The 19,508-nt window shown below is 38.2% G+C and overlaps 1 protein-coding gene across 2 annotated transcripts in view; it reads left to right on the forward strand.

Moving 5' to 3' along the window:
* The window catches only part of LOC138750003 (lissencephaly-1 homolog), a 90,310-nt gene that overhangs the window by 21,854 nt on the left and 48,948 nt on the right, over positions 1 to 19,508 (forward strand). For both annotated transcript variants that reach the window (XM_069912155.1, XM_069912154.1), the window contains exon 2: positions 4,898 to 5,128. In XM_069912155.1, coding sequence (XP_069768256.1) covers positions 5,097 to 5,128 — 32 coding nt within the window. In that variant the 5' untranslated portion in view covers positions 4,898 to 5,096. The remainder of the gene's footprint in view (positions 1 to 4,897; positions 5,129 to 19,508) is intronic.

Raw genomic sequence — 19,508 nt, forward strand, 5'->3', positions numbered from 1 at the left:
GGCCTGAGCTGAAATCTTGAGCTTTTGGAACTCGAGCTTCAAAGGGTGTTGAATTTTTTAAAAGTCAAAAGTAAATAGATTAATGTTATGCAATGGGGAATACAATATTGGTAGTGGTAGGCAGAAATATGGAGATATGGTTATAATTAGGTCAACAGTGAGTTTTCTGAATGATAAAGCAGGCTCCAAGGCCCTACTCCAAATTGGTTTCTAATATTTTCATCGATTATGAATGCAAAGATCCAAGTTATCGTGGCATGCTGATGTGCTGTGCGAGTTATTTAAGGATGAATGCACTTGCTTCACCATGGTTATTGAGTTGAAATTATGTTATACTTGGGGTTGTTTCAATCAGCCATTATCAACAAGGACCCTACAGCCCCCTTGGGGCCACAGCACATTTTAGTGTTGGACACGAACTGAAATCAGAAAAGATTTTTGTTTTCTATGTATATAGTTGGAGAAAAGTATGGAAGAAACCAACTAAATGATTGCTTCACAGGGAAGGGGGGTGGGGGGAGAACCATAAACTTGGGACTCTGCTCAAAGGGGCCATAGCCATAAAAAGATGGAGAATGGCTGGTCCAAATTGCCCAACTATTGTGGGTGGGACTGCCAGTACCTGTATTTCAATTGCTCATTTATCGTCATCCTGAGAATAAGGTGCTTGTTTGCTGCTGCAGACTTGCCCTAATTCATTAGCCTGCAAAATATGTAATTTTTAGTTGTGGCAATGCAGTTGTGTTCCTTGAACATAGTTGAGGATGGGAAGAATCAATTATGAAGAGACACAAGTTTCACATGTCCTGAACATCTATAAGAGCACAAGAAATGAGCAGGGGTAGACCATTTGGCCTGTCAAGCCTGTTGCCACCATTTATTCATGGCTGACCTATCCTTGGGCTCTTCTCTATCTACCTATGGCCCCTTTTCCCCATGACCTTCTGCAATTCTTTAAAAATCTCTTAAACACAATAAATTATGCAACCTTTACTGCTTTCGCGGGCAGAGAATTCAACTATTCCTCCTCGTCTCTATCCTAAATCTACTCCCCTGAATCTTGAAACTGTCACCTATTTCTAGTCTCCTATTTCGTAGAAACCACTTTCTCGCCTGTGTTATTTATAAAGATGATACAATTTTTTTCATCAAAGAATGTTTGTGATTAGTTATATTTTTCAATAGTATAAACTCTTTTTAGAATTGTTTTGACTTTTGGATCCATTTTCATTAAATTCTGACAATTGATTCCATTTTTAAAAGCTATAAATTTCAAATACAAAAGGGAATGCTTTTGTGCATTTGTTATTGATAGTCCAGATGGATTTTGGTAACCAAATCTTAAAGAAGAGAATCTGATGCACTGATTTCAGAGTGAATAGGAAATGTATAGACAATAATTTCAGTCAAGAAGTGCATCTTGATGTTCGTGCTGTATTTCTGTGGACAGCTTGCTGCAATTCAAGTTGTTTTTCCATGTGGTATTTGTGCATGCTTTGCATTTGATATATTTATTTTAAAACCCATATAAATCTGCTACTACTGAGTACAGCATGTCTTTTAATCTCAACCAAACTTGGGATAAAATTGAGATCAGGCAAGTAATGAAATGAAAGTAACCACTGAAGAGCAAGTTGGCAATTTTCTACAAGTGATGGTGATTTTAGAGATGTGAGAACAGATTCCCAATGTACAATTTTAATAGTATTAATTTTAATAGGACAGAGAATAGAAAGGACTATTATAAAATAGAGGCAGGGCTAGGCTTATTAATACCTCCTTGGATCCAGTCTACCATTCAGCAGTCATAATCAACCTTTACATCCGAATTGTATCATTTCTTCAGGAAATAAGCCGAATTTGAGATCCTTTCATCAAAAGAATAATGATGTAAACTGTATTCTGCTGACCTGCCAGTAGCTCACCAATGCACAGAATTCTTCCATAAAGGCTTATTTTTCTCTGAAATTAGTGATGATTAACGTTTTACAATCGTTCATATTTTATATGAACAAAACTTTTGTTTTTATTCCTTGGGAGCAGAATATTCACTTGGATTCATGTTCAGTCATATGATTTTCTGCACACTAAATTGTCAATTTTAGCATTCCCCCCCCCCCCCCCCCCAACCCTAGTCACTTCTCGATTGTTCATAATCCTTTGTTACTGGTTTCTAAATTGGTGCAATTAACGTGCTTAAATAGTTGTTTAAATTCTGTAAGTGTTTGGAAAAAGTACATTATAGGATTCTGTAAGAGTGTGATGCACTTCCAATTGGCTTCTGGGTTCTGTCCAGCCCACTTCTCGCAATCACGAGCCACCTGCATTCACAATTTACCTATCTATCTGCAATGGTATTTTGTTATCGGAAGCTGTCATTCTCATATTAGAGTGCAAGGCCTTCTTACCATATTTGGCAAGGCCTGTTCTTGAAGTGCTTTGACAGCTAATTAAACCATACTATTCTTCAGCCAAAACTCTTTTATTTAAAAAAAAATTGTTTTTATAAAGTTACAAAAGCAATGGTTTCCAATTTTAAAGTTATAATTAAGTTAAATTGACTAAAACTTGCTCATCTCCCTCAGAACCATTCCTTTCCTTTAAAATGAAGAAAGTCGTTGAAACTTTAGCAGGTTAAACCAAACATTCATTTAAGCAGGTATCTTGCATAACTGTTGACAAACTACAGGAACTTTTGGCACTCTGTTGCTGAGCTCAGTGTGGATTCCAGGAGAGAATGCAGTTGGAATCGCAACTTTCATGATATCTCAGGAAGATTAGATCCATCATATTCACCTGAGTAGCCCTTGAAGTTTGTTAAATTGTTGATCTGGCTCCTTTGAAGGTCATGGGGTGCTCACACATTTCAAAAATTTGCTTTGGTCTCAATTAGTAATATCAGATTTTTAATGTAGCTGTTGAAGCTGTATTAAATCATTTTTAATGTTGTGTTACTGTGCTTTTGAATCCTTACACCATCCAAATACAGTAACACTTAAAGCTGACCAGTGGTTAAAAGCTTACTTAAAATTTACAGTACAGAAATTGTCCATTCATTCAGTGGGCTCCATTTTATTTTGTCTAATTTTCTCTTTCTCTTCCATATATTTTTTGTCTTCAATACATCAGCACAGTTTGCTTTAATAATTCCATATGATTAAAATCTAGAATTTTAGCACTCGGGATGTAGAATTATTTATTCAACAATTGGTTTTATTCACAATTAGTTTACATTTATGATTTTCTTGTTCTCCTGCTGCATTAATTAATTTCCTTAAAAGCCTGCTAATTTCTGCCACTTCGACGTTAGACCTTTAGAATGAGGCCATTTGGACTATCAAATCCATTGGCCATTTAAATCATGGCTGGTGTATTTTTCCTCTTGGCATTCTCTCACCTTGTTCCTTCATCCTTTGATACCCTTACTAATCAATAACCCATCAATCTCTGCTTTTATTATACTCAATGACTTGGCTATTACAAGCCTCTACTGTGGTAACATGTTCCACTGATTCACCCCACTGAAGAAATGTCCTCGACTCTGTGGTAAAGGGATATCCTTTTATTCTGCATGCTCTTTGTCCCAAACTCACCTATTACTAGAAATCTCTTCTCTGTGCCCAGTCTATTCAGCCCTTTCAGTGTTCAGTGAGATTTCCCCTTCATCTTTCTTAACTGCACTGGATGCAGTTGGATCAGTAATCAGGAAAGCAAATGCAATGTCAGCATTCATTTCAAGAGGACAAAAATATAAAAGCAAGGATGTAATGCTGAGAATGTATAAGACATTGATCAAACCACATTTGAAGTATAGTGAGCAGCTTTGAGCTCCATAATCTATGTTGGCATTGGAGAAGTTCCAGAAGAGACTTATGAGAATGATCCCTGGGATTCCCTGCTTCCTCAACATGACATGTAGCTGCACCTATCTGTATTCATGAAGAGCAGTGGTTTTCAAACTTTCCACTCACAGACCACTTTAAGTAATCCGTTTGCCATAGGTGGTATGTGATTAGTAAGAGATTACTCAAGGTGGTATGTGAGTGGAAAGAAAAAGTGTGAAAGCTACTGATGTAAAGTTTAATGTAACTGTTCTCTCTGTCGCTCCCTACTTTCAGGTGTGCATAACTACCTTGCTTCATCTTCTGTTTTCCCCATTACCCCATCTTCAATAGCTTTTTGGATGGCACAGGAGTACGTCTTTCAATCTGGGTATTCTTTCCCATACTTGTACATTCCATGTTGGCCAATTTTTTTCTTGTTAAAACTTTCTTTGTTTAGTCTTTGGTAAATTCTGTGAGAAATTCCTAATCAATTTCTCTTTCGGACTATGCTTTGCACAACTCAAATGTGAAAATGAGCTCCCTTGTTGAGTTCCCCACTTTGGTCTTTTTAAAAAAAAAACACATTTGAAATTGTATGTTTAGCAAACTTCCTCCATGAATATTTTTATAAAAATAAGGTAAAAGCCAATATTCCCACTAAAATAGTTATGTTTTAACTGAAAACCATGTTAATTTTCTCTTTGGATGCTTAATGTTATTGCATTATCACTAGACCAGTTATGAAGTCAGAAATTATTTTGAAGATTTAAATAGATTGGATTGTCAAAATCTATATCTCAACTGGTATGGCTACAGCTATCCATAACTGTACCATTAACTTGTCTCCCAAATAAAACATTTGGAACAGATTAATACTAACAATGGTTTCCGCATTCAAAATAATTTCAGCGATGAGTGTGGTGAAGTTCTAAAGATAATCAGAACTTTTGGTTGATAAACAATTGTTCTAAATTTGAAAAATTCTCTTTTGATTCCTGCACATTGGCAGGCAAGTATTTGATATTTTTGATGTTTTGACAAGATACTGACTTTCTTTCTAATTTAATTTGCAGGTGAAATGAATATTGGTTGTTGAATGTCACCAAGCCTCTCATTGATTCGTGGATTTGGCTACGGTCAAGGTGTTTTGGATTGGCATAGGGCCACGGTGTGACAGTACTCATAGCAAATTAGGAGTTGCAAGGAATTTTGATCTCCTGTGGAGGAGGCAGCAGCTGCTGTGCAAATCAGATTTGATTTCACACAATCAAAATGGTGTTGTCACAAAGACAAAGAGATGAACTGTAAGTACTCCAGAATCTGATTGCATTATAGTATAAGTTTGCACTTGTGCCTTTTGGTTTACCACCTGATTTAATCTACGTCTATTAAAAAATGAATATTAAAACATTTCACTCTTCAAATCTTTGAGAATTAAGATAACTGAAACTTGAGAATGAAACAGTTTTCTTTACTCCTTGTATGTGGATGAAATATTTACTTTAAACAGAATTTGAATTTCTAAGGAAATAAAAAAAACTTTTTTAGTTGGTGTATTATTGACCTTGGTGGTTGAAAGTCAACTTGCTTTAACTTGGAGTGAAACACGAAAGTCTTGGCCCATTTGAACCTTTCCAACTCTGAAGTTCCATGCTGTCTTGGGCAGAGCAGTTGCCGTACAATGCAGTAATGCTTCCTGACAGGATAAAAGTCAGAAGACGCCAGAGACATGCCAAGTTTCCTTGGGCTTCTGAAGTAGTAGAAGCTCTGGTGTGCTCTCTTGGCCATTGTGGCATGGTCAGACTGGGACAGGTAGTTGGAGATGTTTACTTCCAAGCCCTTGCAGCTGACTACTATCTCCACTTCAGTGCCATGAATGCAGACGAGGGACAGTAATCTTTCCCTCTTCTGGATGACAATGATCAGCTCCTTTGACTTGGTGACATGGAGGGAGAAATTATCCAGGCACAAAACCACTGGTCCTTTATCTCCCTTCTGACTCTGTTAGATGCAGTTGCAGATGAGTTTGGAAACCCTGTCATTGTTGTGTAGAATGAATTAGGGGCTGAATACATGGCCTGATAATAGTTTAAGAGTTTATTGAATTAACTAGCATGTTAACTTGCAGTAGTATTGTAGTTTGTCAATTCAACTCTGCTTTTCTCTGTAGTTGAATCAGAACTGCTAACTTCCTGCCGTAACAGTTCCAGTCCCGTGTAGCCAAATGCAAACTTTTCAAAACTTGCTAAATGTCTCTATAATCTGTTGCTGAGATTGCTAAGCATCCATACTGGGGCCAATCTTTCATTTGAAAGGGGAATCCCAGCATGGAGGTCAGATGGAAGTTTTTTGATTTTGATTTTAATCTTTTTAAATATTTCTTGATGTTTTAATTAGGCTAGTTACATCCATTAGAGTATATTACTTTTTGAAAATTGTTCATCTTGGCTTTGTGTTGGATGTCATAGGTTTGGGACATTCTATAAGAGTAATCTGGGGTGATTAATTTTGCATATGGTATACAACTTGTTTTCCTATGGTGATGGGAATGAGTATTCAGGATCCTGGATGTGATACCAATTAAGATGACTGCTTTGTCCTGGATTATGTTGAACTTTGAGGCATATTGGTATTGTATTTTTCTAACAAGAACATAGAACATAGAAGCAGGAGTAACTAACTGGTTATCAGCCTTCCCTGCCATTTTGTGTGATCATGACTGCTCTGCCTGGGGCCACCTGCTGAATCCGCCAATCTTTCAAAAATGTACCTACCTCATTTTATATTCTGGTAGTGAGTTGTCTTCTCAACCCTGCAGAGAATTTCTGTGTCGCATAGTGTTAAATGACCAGCGCCTAATTTTTATAACCTGTTTGAGATCATCGTACCATGAATGAAAACATCCAAACCTATTCCTTGCCATGGCCCTTCAGGATCTTGTACACTTCAATAAGGTCGCCCCTCATACTTTTTAAGTTCCAAAAAAAAATACAGACCCAATTGTTTAGCCTATCTTTTTGGACAGTCCCCCATCCAGGAATTAACCTGGCAAATCTCTTTTGTACGACCTTCCCTGCTACCATATCCCCTTTCAAGTCAGGGGATCAAAACTGCCCAGTTCTTCCATATTTGTCCTCACCAACACCATGTACAATTGAAACAAAGCTTTTCTATTTTTCAACTCCAATTCTTTTGCCATAAAGACCAATGTGCTATTTCCCATTTAACTAATGGATACACCTGTCTGATAACATGCAAAGCACCAAGATCCTTCTGTACGACTTATTTTCAATGTTTCTATTGAAATAATATGCCTTTTGACTCTTTGTGCCCAAGTGCATGAACTGAGGAGAATCCAGCCACAGCTTTAGCACACTCATGTTGGGAATCCTTGCATTGAGGATACAAATGTTCTTGGAACCATCTTTTCTTGTTATCTGCTTAATTGTCCTCAATTATTCACAACCAGATGTTACAGGCCAGTAAAATATTCATCTAAACTAGTTTTGAAAAGTCTGTCTGTTGTACATTTTCACTGTTTTACTCTTTTTGTTTAGCTTTGCCAGGTGAGCAACGTTTGGGCATTCTTTCTGAATTCTTCATTGATCAATTCCCTGACATAATAGTAATAATAGATGTCAAACCATGAGATTACAGGTTACAATATATGTATTTCTGTTACTCATTTGGTCCAGATTGTCTTTTGAATGTCTTCAGAATCCAGTAATTTTTCCATATTTTATTCAGCATGGAGAAACACTGGTGCATTTAATGAAGGAGGCTAGTAGATGATCAGTGGTTTGTTTACTTGATTATGTCATGAAGCCTCACGAGGTCTGGAATTGATTTTGAGGGTTTCTCTCTCTCTCACATGTGTACCGTTGGGCAGCACATGTGGTTTCTCATGATGGTGGGACCGAATGAACAAGGGTTATGATGGAAAAGTCTTGTGGGTTGTAAGGTATGATTTTCGTCAGTTTGACCACTTTGAACTTTTGATGATTTAACTATACAACACCATTTTCAATTTAGACAGTCAACCTCAAATGTTTGTGCAGAGTTTTGCACAGTCCTCCAGAATTGTCTATAGCTCTGAGAGGAGCAAAAAGTGCCTTGTATTTATTGTTCACACTGAGATCACTTCCATATCAAAGGCAGGTTAGATGACTATATTGCAGGGTACCACCACTTGGTTAGCAAAGATGACCTTGTGCTTCCAGTTGCCAGTCATTGTTAACTTTCCATTCTACCCCCAATTTCGCCTGTCTTTTCTTGCTCCAATAATGCTTGGTGCAAGTTTGAGGAGCAGTACCTCAGCCTTGGTCCGTTGTCAATGTCAGGACTTAATATTGAACATAACTTTCAGTTAACCAACTTTTCTAATTTCCATCGGCATGATTGTACCTTTTGTTTTTTTCCGTCACTGAATGCTTGTTTCAGAAGAAAGGTTTGGTCTTCCCCATCGCAGGCTCTCCCTCTGTTCACTCCACACTCTCCAATAGAAATGTACTTGTTTTCTCAAATTTTCTCCTTCTGATGAAAGGGTTTTGCAAAACTTGGACTGTTTCTCAACCTGTTGATGCTGCTTAACCAGCAGAGTGTTTCCAGCATTCAATTTTTGTTCTGAAACTGTCATTGGAAATTTTTTTAAAATTTCAAACCCCCCCCCCCCCCCCCATTTGTTCATAATGACAATTACACAAATTGATTCTGACAATGCAGAAAAAAAACTGTAAAGGAGCATGGTTTTTGCCAGCAATGTCAAAAGCTGCAGGTGGGTAGGATGGATGACTGTTCTCATAATTAGATTGGATGTTGCAAGTGACTTTGAGCCACTCATCCTGATACAGATGATGAGAGCTATTACATGATTAATAGAACATAGAATTTAGAAATTAACAGCACACAGTGTTGTGCCAACCTAATAACCTACTTGTAACAACTGCCTAGAATTTCCCTACTCAAGAACCCACCATTTTCCTCAGTTGCATAGCCTTTAAAAGGTTCTATTGTATCTGGCTCCACACCATTGTTGGTAGGACATTACATGCATCCACCACTCTATGGACAAACTTGCCTCTTCATTTCCCCCCTGCCCACACCCATCCCTGCCTGGACTTGGTCCCAAGCACTTTAAAGCTATGCTCCCCTTGTGTTACCCATTTTAGCCCTGGGAAATGGACTCTGGCCATCCACACAATCAATATCTTTCCTTATTTTGTGCAACGAAATCAGATCACCCTTGTCCTCAGTCTCTCCAAGGAGACCAGGCTGTTCACTCAACCTATCCTTATAAATCTCTTCTGCATCCTCTAGAGCAGGGGTGTCAAACTCAAATTCACGGAGGGCCAAAATTAAAAACTTGGACGAAGTCGAGGGCCGAACTAAATATTTATTGAAAATTTTCAACAACATCTGCATGTTTTCTCTTCTTTCAACATATGTAATGTTAAACTTTTTCTTATTAAAATAAATGTTTAATAATAGTTTTGGATAAACTCTTTCCAGAAGCATTAACAAATGAGAACTAAAATATTCAATAAATAATATTTCTCTATAGAGGATTTGTCAAATGTTGCTAGTGTGCTGTCGAATAGTAAAATCTGAGGGCTATTGAGAATGTGGGAGAATAACATGATTCCTGAAACAATCAAATGGGTGACTGATTGTGGGCATGAACTCTAGCAGGGTTATTTGCCATGCCCTTTTTCCATTGGTACAGATATCCTTTGATTTACACACTTTTCAAGTTTTATGCCTAATGAGCTTGTATCCAGGTGCAGGACCATTTTTAACCAGGAATATATTTATCACTGTGACATGAAACTATTGGAAGATCGTTTTATCCTGAGATTAAAGTTCATAATCCTTACTCAGGCCTGTGTGCGGGAGGGCGGGGTTTGCGGGCGACCGGGTTGGACAACGACAGTGCGGGGGCATCGGCTCTCGCTGCAGGGCGGCATCTCGGCGGATCACTGTGAGTCGCGGGTCGGCCTGCAGCAGGGAGGGGGAGTGGGCAATGGTCCTGGCGAGGTCAGGCCCGAGGCCTCCGGTTCCGGGCGCTGGGAAGCGGCCTTGGCTTCCCCTGACACCGGCCAGGCCCCAAAACCAGAGTCCACGGTGAGACCCGGCAACGTAAACAGAGGAGGTGGGGGCGATTAGCGGGCTGACGCCAATGCATTCTGGGATTTATAATATTAGTTGTGCATGCGCTATACTGACGCGGCGGCCAGCGGAGCACCTCTAATACATTTTTGAAATGATCTTGCGGGCCAAATATAATTATATCGCGGGCCAAATTTGGCCCACGGCCAGAGTTTGACATGTGTGCTCTAGAGCATCCACATCTTTCCTGAAATGAGGTGACCTGAACTAAATATCATAAACCAAGTTCTAATCAAGGTAAAGCAATGCTATTACAGTACCAGCGACGTGGGTTCAAATCCGGTGCTGTCTGTAAGGAGTTTGTGTGTTCTTCCTGTGTTTGCCTGGGTTTCATTTGCGTTTTCCAGTTTCCTCACTCCCTTAAACCTACAAAGCTTTTAGAGCAGTTGTGTGTAATTGGAAACACAGGCTCGTGGGCTGGAAGGGATTGTTACTGTGTTATATGTCTAAACAAGGTCTTGTATAATTGCAACATTACCTCATGGTTAATCAGAAATCAACCCCTCAGTTCATCCATACGGCACAGAATCCTCCCATTAACATTGTATTCAGCTTTCAAATTTGACTTATTGAAAAGTACCACTTCACAATTTTCTGGGTTAAACCCCATCTGCCACTTCTCAGTCCAGCTCTGCATTCTATCAATATCATTTTGGCAACCTTCCAGAAAATCCACACCACCACCCACTTCTATCTCATCCACAAACTTACTATCCTTTTGTTTGGTAACATTGTAATAGTCAAGTTTGAAAATGATTCCAGGAGGGTCTGTGTTTCTACTGCCATTAATGGTTCTTTAAATGGTCTGTAAAACTCAGGTGGGAATCCATCCCCCCCTGGTGATTGATTAGCCTTTTGGGTACCCAGGGCCTTTTAAATTTCTTCCCTTGTAAAGGGAGTGTCTAGTTCTATCCTTTTTCTCTCTTCTAGTTTTGGAAATTCAACATTCGACAAAAATTCTTCCATTAATTCTTGTCTCCTAGTAATTCTGATTTGTATAATTTTGTGTAATATTGTCAAAAAATATCATTGATTTCCTTTTGTTTATATGCTAGAGTATCTGGCTCTGTTTTTATAGCATTTGTCATTCTTGATTCCTTTGCTTTAATCTGCCAAGATAAAACTTTGTGTGCCCGTTCACCTAACTCATAGTAATGTTGTTTAGTTTTTAATATAGCTTCTATATGTTTGTATTATATCTTAGCTTTTCATTCTCCAGTAATCTGTATTCTTGTAGTCTTGTTCTTTGATATATTTTTCTAATTCTATATCTTTCTCCAAACTATTTACTTCTGCCTTATATTCTCTCTTAAGATTCTTTGATTAGGATATAATTTGTCCTCTCAAATTTGCTTTGAGCATGTTCCATATATTAAAAAAAAACTATTGCAAGTAGACGATGGATTTATTTCACAAAATATTTTTTATCTGTATCTTAATAAATTCACAGAAGTCTGTTTTTAAGTAGCGTGGTATTAAGACACCATCTGTATACATTTTCTTGCTTTTCCATTACTGCAATAGTTAATGTTAGTGGGCTGATAGAAGCCTTGCTAGGTATTTTGTTTTTATCACTCAACTGGGCAGATATTTAAAAAAAATGTCAATCCTTGGATATGAATCATGCATCCTTGAGTAAAAGGAGTTGTCTCTCTCTCTGTTTCTTTCTCTCTCTCTCTCTCTCTGTCTCTCTCTCTCTTCTCTCTCTCTCTCTGGGATTTAATAGACTTCATATATCAATAAGATTAAGATCCTTCATATATGAAATTGTGATTTTTGTTGCTTTCGCCCTCATTATTGTTCTTGCAGATTAAATGGGTCAAAGCATAAATTAAAATCTCCTCCAACCAATATATTGTCTTCCCTCTGCTGTTTTTAAAAAGATATCCTTCATAAAAGCTTAATTGTCATAATTTGGAGCATAAATATTCATAAATGTCCATGCTTCTCCATCAAAGGAAGACTATATTACCCATCATCTTTTTAATTTATGTTCCAATTTGGTAAGATGTGTTTCCTGCAAAAAAATTATGTCCGCTTTTAATTTCTTTCAATATGCCAAGCTCTTCACCGGCCTGTTTATCCCATTAACACTAAAACTAATAAACTTTAGTGTTTTATCCATACCATTTTTCAAACAAATATTGTGTATCATTAAAATCTTCCAATTTAAAAAAAAAAGTAATTTTCCCTTGGGAGAGACCATCCCCTTGGGACACACACACACACACTCACACACACACACACACACACACACACACACACTCTCACACACACACACCCTTAGCTCTGATAGTGATGTTAACAAAAGAATCTGGAACCCCGCAAAAACTGCCTCCGGAATCTTCTGAAGAAGAACCCCTCCCTTTAGCGCCATCTTTTAAAACCGCTCCTCTCCTGGTGTCATTTTTCCCCTTAAATCAGAGTTCTCACCCTGCTACTTCCTTTTAGCAGTAAAAGCAAGACTGTTCAGTACTTCTCAAAATAAATTTTTAAAAGATGCGTCTTTCAGTTAGTCCTGTTTTGAAATGGTCTTTTCAATGTTCTCATTTGACGACTTTAATCTTTTCACAACTTTCTTAAAAATTCTTCCACTTTTTCTGTTCTTAAAAATTCATCGATTACCTTCTGAGGCATCACCATCAACGATGCTGGGTAAATCATTGAATATTTAAAGTTTTTAGATTGCAGTTACTTCATCAAATTCCTTTCTTTGTTTGACCAAGGTAAGACTAAAGTCCTGAAAAAAAATTACGTTTGCATTGTCCACCACTAATGGGCCAATGTTATTTTTCGAATATTTGTATGCTGATCCCAAGATTGCATCTCTCTCCTGGTAACTTAAAAGTCTTACCAGGACTGGTCATGATCGCTGTTCACCAGTTCTTCTGGGTCCGAGGGTATAGTAAGCCCTTTCAATTTGCAACTTTGCATTTAACTTTTGTCCTAGCATTTGTGGGATCCATGTTTCAAAGATGCTCACTCTATTCCTTCTCTCATTCCAATGATTCTTATATTGTTATGTCTGCTGAAATTTTCCAGATGATTGATCTTGTCAGTCAATCCTTTTCTGTCTGTTCCTTGTTTTTGCTTTTTCTTCTAGAGCCTTGAGCTCAGCCTCCACTTAGTCATTTGTTCCGTTATATCTTCCACGATTTCTTTAATTTCTGATATCTTTTCAGATGTCTCTTATCAATGATTCAACACGTGAAACGAGTGCACAAAATTTCCATCCTGTTCAGGATGAATGCTAAATCTTGGGCCGACCATCCAGGTCTGGTGAGTTCAGCCAGTCCCAAAGCCCCTCCTGAGCCGCTCCTCATTGGGCTTTCACTCAGTGTTCCTGGCTGAGTTGTTACTTCAGTTTTTGTTTGCCTTGGTCATTTAGCACTAGTTTTATCCATTTTTGATGATAAAATTCTGGTTTTTGAGCTTTCAAACCGTCTTTTTAATACTTTTTATGGAGAGCTCTTTCAAAACACATCTGCTGAGATCCTCAGCAAGGCCACGCCCTCCCTTACTCCTGTTCTTTAACAAGGGAACCACATTTGCAACTCCAATTCTCTGGTACTTCTCCTGACCCCAGTAAAGATTTTTGCCAGTAGCTCAACAATCTCCTCCCTTGCTTCCCACAGTACCCTTGGGTAAATCTTGTCTGATCCTGGCATATGGTATAACCATGCTTTTCAGAAGCTCCAGTACATCCTTTTTTTTTTTTTTTTTTTCACACCATAAATCACATTAGCCATGATATACACTATTTCTTTTCACACATATACAGTGACTTTTTCTCCCCCCCCCCCCTTTCCTCCCAAACCACCCCCCCACCCCCCCCCTCTCATCCATTTTAGGTATACAATCTAGGTTGCATTAAGCCAGTCAGACAATGTTGTCATTCAACCAAATTACACCAGAAATTCTACTGAGTCCATTCTTTTCTTTCCTTCTCCTTCCATCAACTTAGGTAATGTTTGTCCCCGGTAGGTTTTCGCTATTGTATTTAATGTAAGGCTCCTATACTTGTTCGAATATTTCAATGTTATTTCTTAACCAATATGTTATTTTTTCTAATGGAATACATTTATTCATTTAAATTTGGTAGTTTCTTCCTTTTAATTTGGTTATGTATTCCATTAATATTTAAAGACATATAGTTCAGCGTAGCCCTTTTATATTTTGTTTATCTTCTCTTTCCGTTTTTCCATCATTACCTTTCCTCCTTTTCCATTTCTGTTTTCTTATTTTCAACTCTTTATAAGACAACATTCCTACAACATCTAACATTTTCCTTATTCTCCTATTTCTATCTTATTTATCCCCAATCTCCCCTTCACCTCCTGAGTTGTCCTTTATCCCTTGTCGGACAACCACATCTCCCCTCTCCATTTGGATTTGCGAATCCACTCGCAAGCGTCAACTGATTTTGCAGTGACCGCTATTTCCCCCCACCCCGCCTCCCCCAGAAAAGATTTCACTTTTCTTATGTCACAAAGGTCCCTCTTTTAATTCCCTCCTTATTCTCTCTATTCCATTACCTTCCCTTATTAATTCTTGTCTATACTATCCATATTTTCCTCTAAGTACAGATACATTCATGTATGCTCATTGTCTCTATTCACTCTTATACCTCTTTACCTGCATACATATCAATCGTGATCATTTTTACTCTCATTACCCGTCTTCATCCCTCAGTCTATTTTTGTCTTTATCTTTACCCACATACATATCAGTCGTGATCATTTTAACTCTCATTACCCGTCTTCCTCCCTCAGTCTATTTTTGTAATTGTTCTGCAAATTTTCGTGCTTCTTCTGGATCCGCGAATAGTCTGTTTTGTTGTCCTGGAATAAATATTTTCAATACCGCTGGATGCTTTAGTATAAATTTATACCCTTTCTTCCATAAAATCGCCTTTGCTGTATTGAACTCTTTTCTCTTCTTTAGGAGTTCAAAACTTATATCTGGATAAATGAAGATTTTTTGTCCTTTATACTCCAGTGGTTTGTTGCCCTCTCTTACTTTTTCCATTGTCTTCTCCAGTACCTTTTCTCTTGTAGTATATCTTAGGAATTTTACTACAATAGATCTTGGTTTTTGTTGTGGTTGTGGTTTAGAGGCCAATACTCTATGTGCCCTTTCTATTTCCATTTCATGCTGTAGTTCTGGACATCCTAGGGTCTTAGGGATCCACTCTTTTATAAACTCCCTCATATTCTTGCCTTCTTCATCTTCCTTAAGGCCCACTATCTTTATGTTATTTCTTCTGTTATGGTTTTCCATTGTATCTATTTTTTGAGCTAGTAGTTCTTGTGTCTCTTTAGTTTTTTTATTAGATTCCTCCAATTTCTTTTTTAAGTCTTCTACCTCCATTTCTGCTGCTACTGCCCGCTCTTCCATCTTGTCCATTTTCTTTCCCATTTCTGTTAAGGTCATCTCCATTTTATTTATTTTCTCTTCTGTGTTGTTTATTCTTTTTCTTAAATCCTTAAATTCCTGTGTTTGCCATTCTCTAAATGATTCCATGTATCCTCTAATAAGAGCAAGTATATCCTTTACCTTGCCTCTCTTTTCTTCTTCTATTTCACCATACTCTTCCTCTTCTTCTTCCTCTGGGTTGGCCATCTGTTGTTTCTTTGCTGCCCTTTCCTCCTCTTCTATCTTGTTTCTATTGTCTTCTGTGGTCTCTTCTTGCTGCAGGTGTTCTGCAGCTGTCGTTGCCGGCTGTGGAGATCGACTCCCCAGCTGGTCCCCCCTCCCGTCGGTGTGTTTTTTTTCATTCGCATCGCGCATGCGCGAAACTTCGCGCATGCGCGGTTGCGCACTTTTGTTCGGCTCTGCGAGCCATTTTTGTAGTCCATTATTTACCGACCTGAGGGAGCGGGTTTCTCTCTCCGCAGCGGGCCTCTTCGGACAGGTAAGGCCTTCACCTTTTTCCTCCTTTGTCTTCTCTTCCTCTCTTCTTACCGTTGCTTTCGACTTTTCTTTTTTTGTCGCCATCTTCTTTCCACCTTTATACTCACTTTTCTGTAACTTTTATTTCTGTGCCTTTGTGTTTTCTCTTGTTTTTCCCGACTTTTCTGGAGAGGGCTGGAGTTCACCGTCCGGCCACTACTCCATCACGTGACTCCTCCCAGTACATCCTTTTGATGTCGATATGCTCAAGTGTTTCAGTCTGCTTTAATTGCCACAGTCCTTTGGTGAATCCTGAAGCAAAGTATTCATTAAGGACCTCCATAATCTCTGACTCTGTACCCTCATATCCACGAAAGGTCCTGATGGGTCCTATCCTCATACAACTCCTTTTGTTCTTCAGAAAAAGAATCAGGATTTATTGTCATGAACAAGTCATGAAATTCGGGGTTTACAGCAACATCAGAGAGCAAACGTTCATGTTATAACCGTCTTACAACATTACTCTAAAAAATAAATAGTGCACAAAAAGTAAGGCATTGTCTTGGGTTCATTGATTATTCAGGAATCTGATAGCAGGGAAGAAGCTGTCCTTGTGCTGTTGAGTTCTCATCTTTAGGCTCTTACACCTTTTTCCCAATGGTAGCAGAGTGAAGAGGCCTGGGTGGTGGGGGTCTTTGAGGATAGAGGCTGCTTTTTTTAAGATATCGCATCTTGTAGATGTCCTCGATGGAATGAAGTCTGGTGCCTGTGATGTCTGGAGTTTATTCTTGACCTGAGAGTTGACATCTCCATACCAGGCAGTGATGCAACCAACCAAAATGCTCTCCATGGTATACCTATAGAAGTTAACGAGACTTGGGTGATGTACCAAATCTCCTCAGACACCTCACATAGTATAGCCACTGGCAAGTCTTTTGTGATTGCATCAACGTGGAGACTCCAGGGCAGATCCTCAGAGTTGTTGACACCCAGGAATTGGAAGTTCTTGACCCTCTCCACTACTGACCCCTCAATAAGGACTGGGTCATGTTCCCCTAACTTTCTCCTGAAGTCCATCACTATCTTTTGGTTTTGCTGACACTGAGCACAAGGTTGTTGTCATTATACCATTCATCGAGTTGATCTATCTTCCTCCTGCACGCTTCCTCATTGTCATTTGTGATTCTGCCACAACTGTGGTGTCATCGGCAAACTTGTAGATAACATTGGAATTGTGCCTGGCCACACAGTAATGGCTGTATAAGGGGTAGAACAGTGGGCTCAGCACGTATCCTTGGGGTGCATCTGTATTGATAATCAGTGAGGAGGAGTCGTTGCTTCCAATTCATACAGATTGTGGTCTTCTGATGAGAAAGTTAAGGATCCAGTTGCAGAGGGGAATACAGAGGCCTAGAATTTGTGGCTTCTTGACCAGCACTGAGGGAATAATTGTATTGGAGGCTGAGTTGTAGTCAATGAAGAGCAGCTGTATGTATGAATAGCTGTTTTCAAGGTGATCCAGAGCTGAGTGGAGAGCTAGTGATATTGCATCTGCTGTGGAGCAATTGTGACAATGGATGAATTGTAGTGGGTTCAGATCTTGGGTATGTGTTAATTCTGGCCATGACAATAGAAGTTAGTGTTACTGGGCCGTAGTTGTTGAGGAATGTAGAATGCTGTTAGATACCTATAGGGAAACATTATAAAGAAAGAAGTGTTCGGGAGCTGTGTGCTAATGTTGGGATGAAAGAAACATCACACAATAAATACTGATGCTGCAATAATGAACAAACAGCAAAAAGCTAGAAGGACTTGACATCCATGTTGAGACATCCATATTAAGAAATGAGCAGTTGACTTTTCAGGTTAGGATCTTAATGAGGGGAATTTCGTTAGGGACCAGTGATAATGCAGCTCAAATTCTGCCTACTTGGATAATATGGTTGAATAATTTCTAGTTTCTTCAGTATAACATATCAAACAAAATGCTGAAATTCTAAAATCGAGCAGTCTGGTTAGTGCCAAAAAAGGAAATGAATCATAAGTAGAAGTCAGTTATTGGTCCCTCATAGCTACACTTCCATTCATTAGCTAATCTTTTATCTTCATGGCCACTTTCCTCACTAACCCCTTTAATCCTTGTATTTTAACATATACAAATCTATCTGTTGGAGTAGTGAATGTACTTAGTGACTGGGCGTCCACAGTGCTCTTTGGTAGTGAATACCAAAGATTCAACTGTGTCTGGGTGAAAAAATTTCATTTATCCTGAATGGTTGACCATCTTAAGACTCTTCTGGGATGTTTTGCATAATTTGCAGAATACTTGGTTTTCCTAGATCTTGTACACTTCTCGTAAACTCGCCACAAATTCACTTAAACATTGAATATTAAATTTTTTAATCTTATTTTTTGTGGTATTGAATTCAAACTTGTCTGAATCTTTGTCAGTGTATCCAGTAAAGGATTTAAAGAGTGGAAAGAAATTTTTTAAATTTTTAAAAGACTATTTCAATGCAAGTAATTTTGACATTTATCTATCATGTATGCTTGACCACACTAATTCTTGGTTTCAAAGATGTATCTCATTCAGCAAGTTCAGAAATTGCTTAATTTTCAAATTGGCTTAAAGCAGTTTTGTATATCAAGTTTCATGCTATTGAAGTGGCAGGGAAACACCTGTCTTCACGTTTGGTGCTGTTTAATGCTGAACAGTTGTGCGTTCTGAATGCAAACAAAATCAAGTTGCATATCTAGCCTTTTAAAGTGAATCCAGAATGGAAATGGGTTATCGTATCTGCTTTGAAATGTTCAAAGGCAAATTAATCTTGATGCAAATGGTGTTCCTATCTGAAGTCAAGTATCTCCCATTGAAACAAAATAATGCCTGCAGTTTTATGGCACATAACACAGTTGATGTTGTTTCTGTGATATTGCACATGACCTCTCACTCACTCCTAGCTGTAAACCCCTCCAATGTTATCGGTAATCCATTAATTGAGCAAATTGCTGTTCAAACATGGATGCAATGCAGTTTATTATCTTTATTTTTTGGGCATTTTACAAAGTAATGACATCAAAGAGCTTTAGGAATCTTGAAGATGGCACAGGGTCTGGTGAGTCGGAGAGAGAAATAAAATTTGCAGCTGGAATCAAAGACAATGGCTTTGATTTTTTTTGTTTAAACACTGATTTTATTTTAAAGCAATGAAGTGAAACTGTTATTAGAGATTTTCTGTCTATAAACTGAGATTATTTTGCATTTCTTAATGATAGTTGGCCAATAATCTGTCTTTATGATGAGCTGGACCTGTTATTGTTTAATTTGGTTCAACCAAATGTGATAATTAATGGGTCAACACTTTCTACACCAAAGATATTCAAAACTATGATTTTAGCAAAAGTGAGCAAGTTGAAAAGTATAGAATTTGTGATAGTTTGTCTGGGTAATTTATACTTTTAATTGGAACAAGTCTCAAACATATTGGGAAAGGTTTGATTTTGAAGAAATATATCAGGCCAGATGTGAAATGGTTAGGAATTTGAATTAACAATTAATAAATTGGCTTAATGGCACAAATATTAGGCAGATCCTTTCCTGTTCTATATGCCAAAATAGAGGATAAC

The sequence above is a fragment of the Narcine bancroftii genome, chromosome 14 (genome assembly GCF_036971445.1).
Source record: "Narcine bancroftii isolate sNarBan1 chromosome 14, sNarBan1.hap1, whole genome shotgun sequence".
Classification (NCBI taxonomy): domain Eukaryota; kingdom Metazoa; phylum Chordata; class Chondrichthyes; order Torpediniformes; family Narcinidae; genus Narcine; species Narcine bancroftii.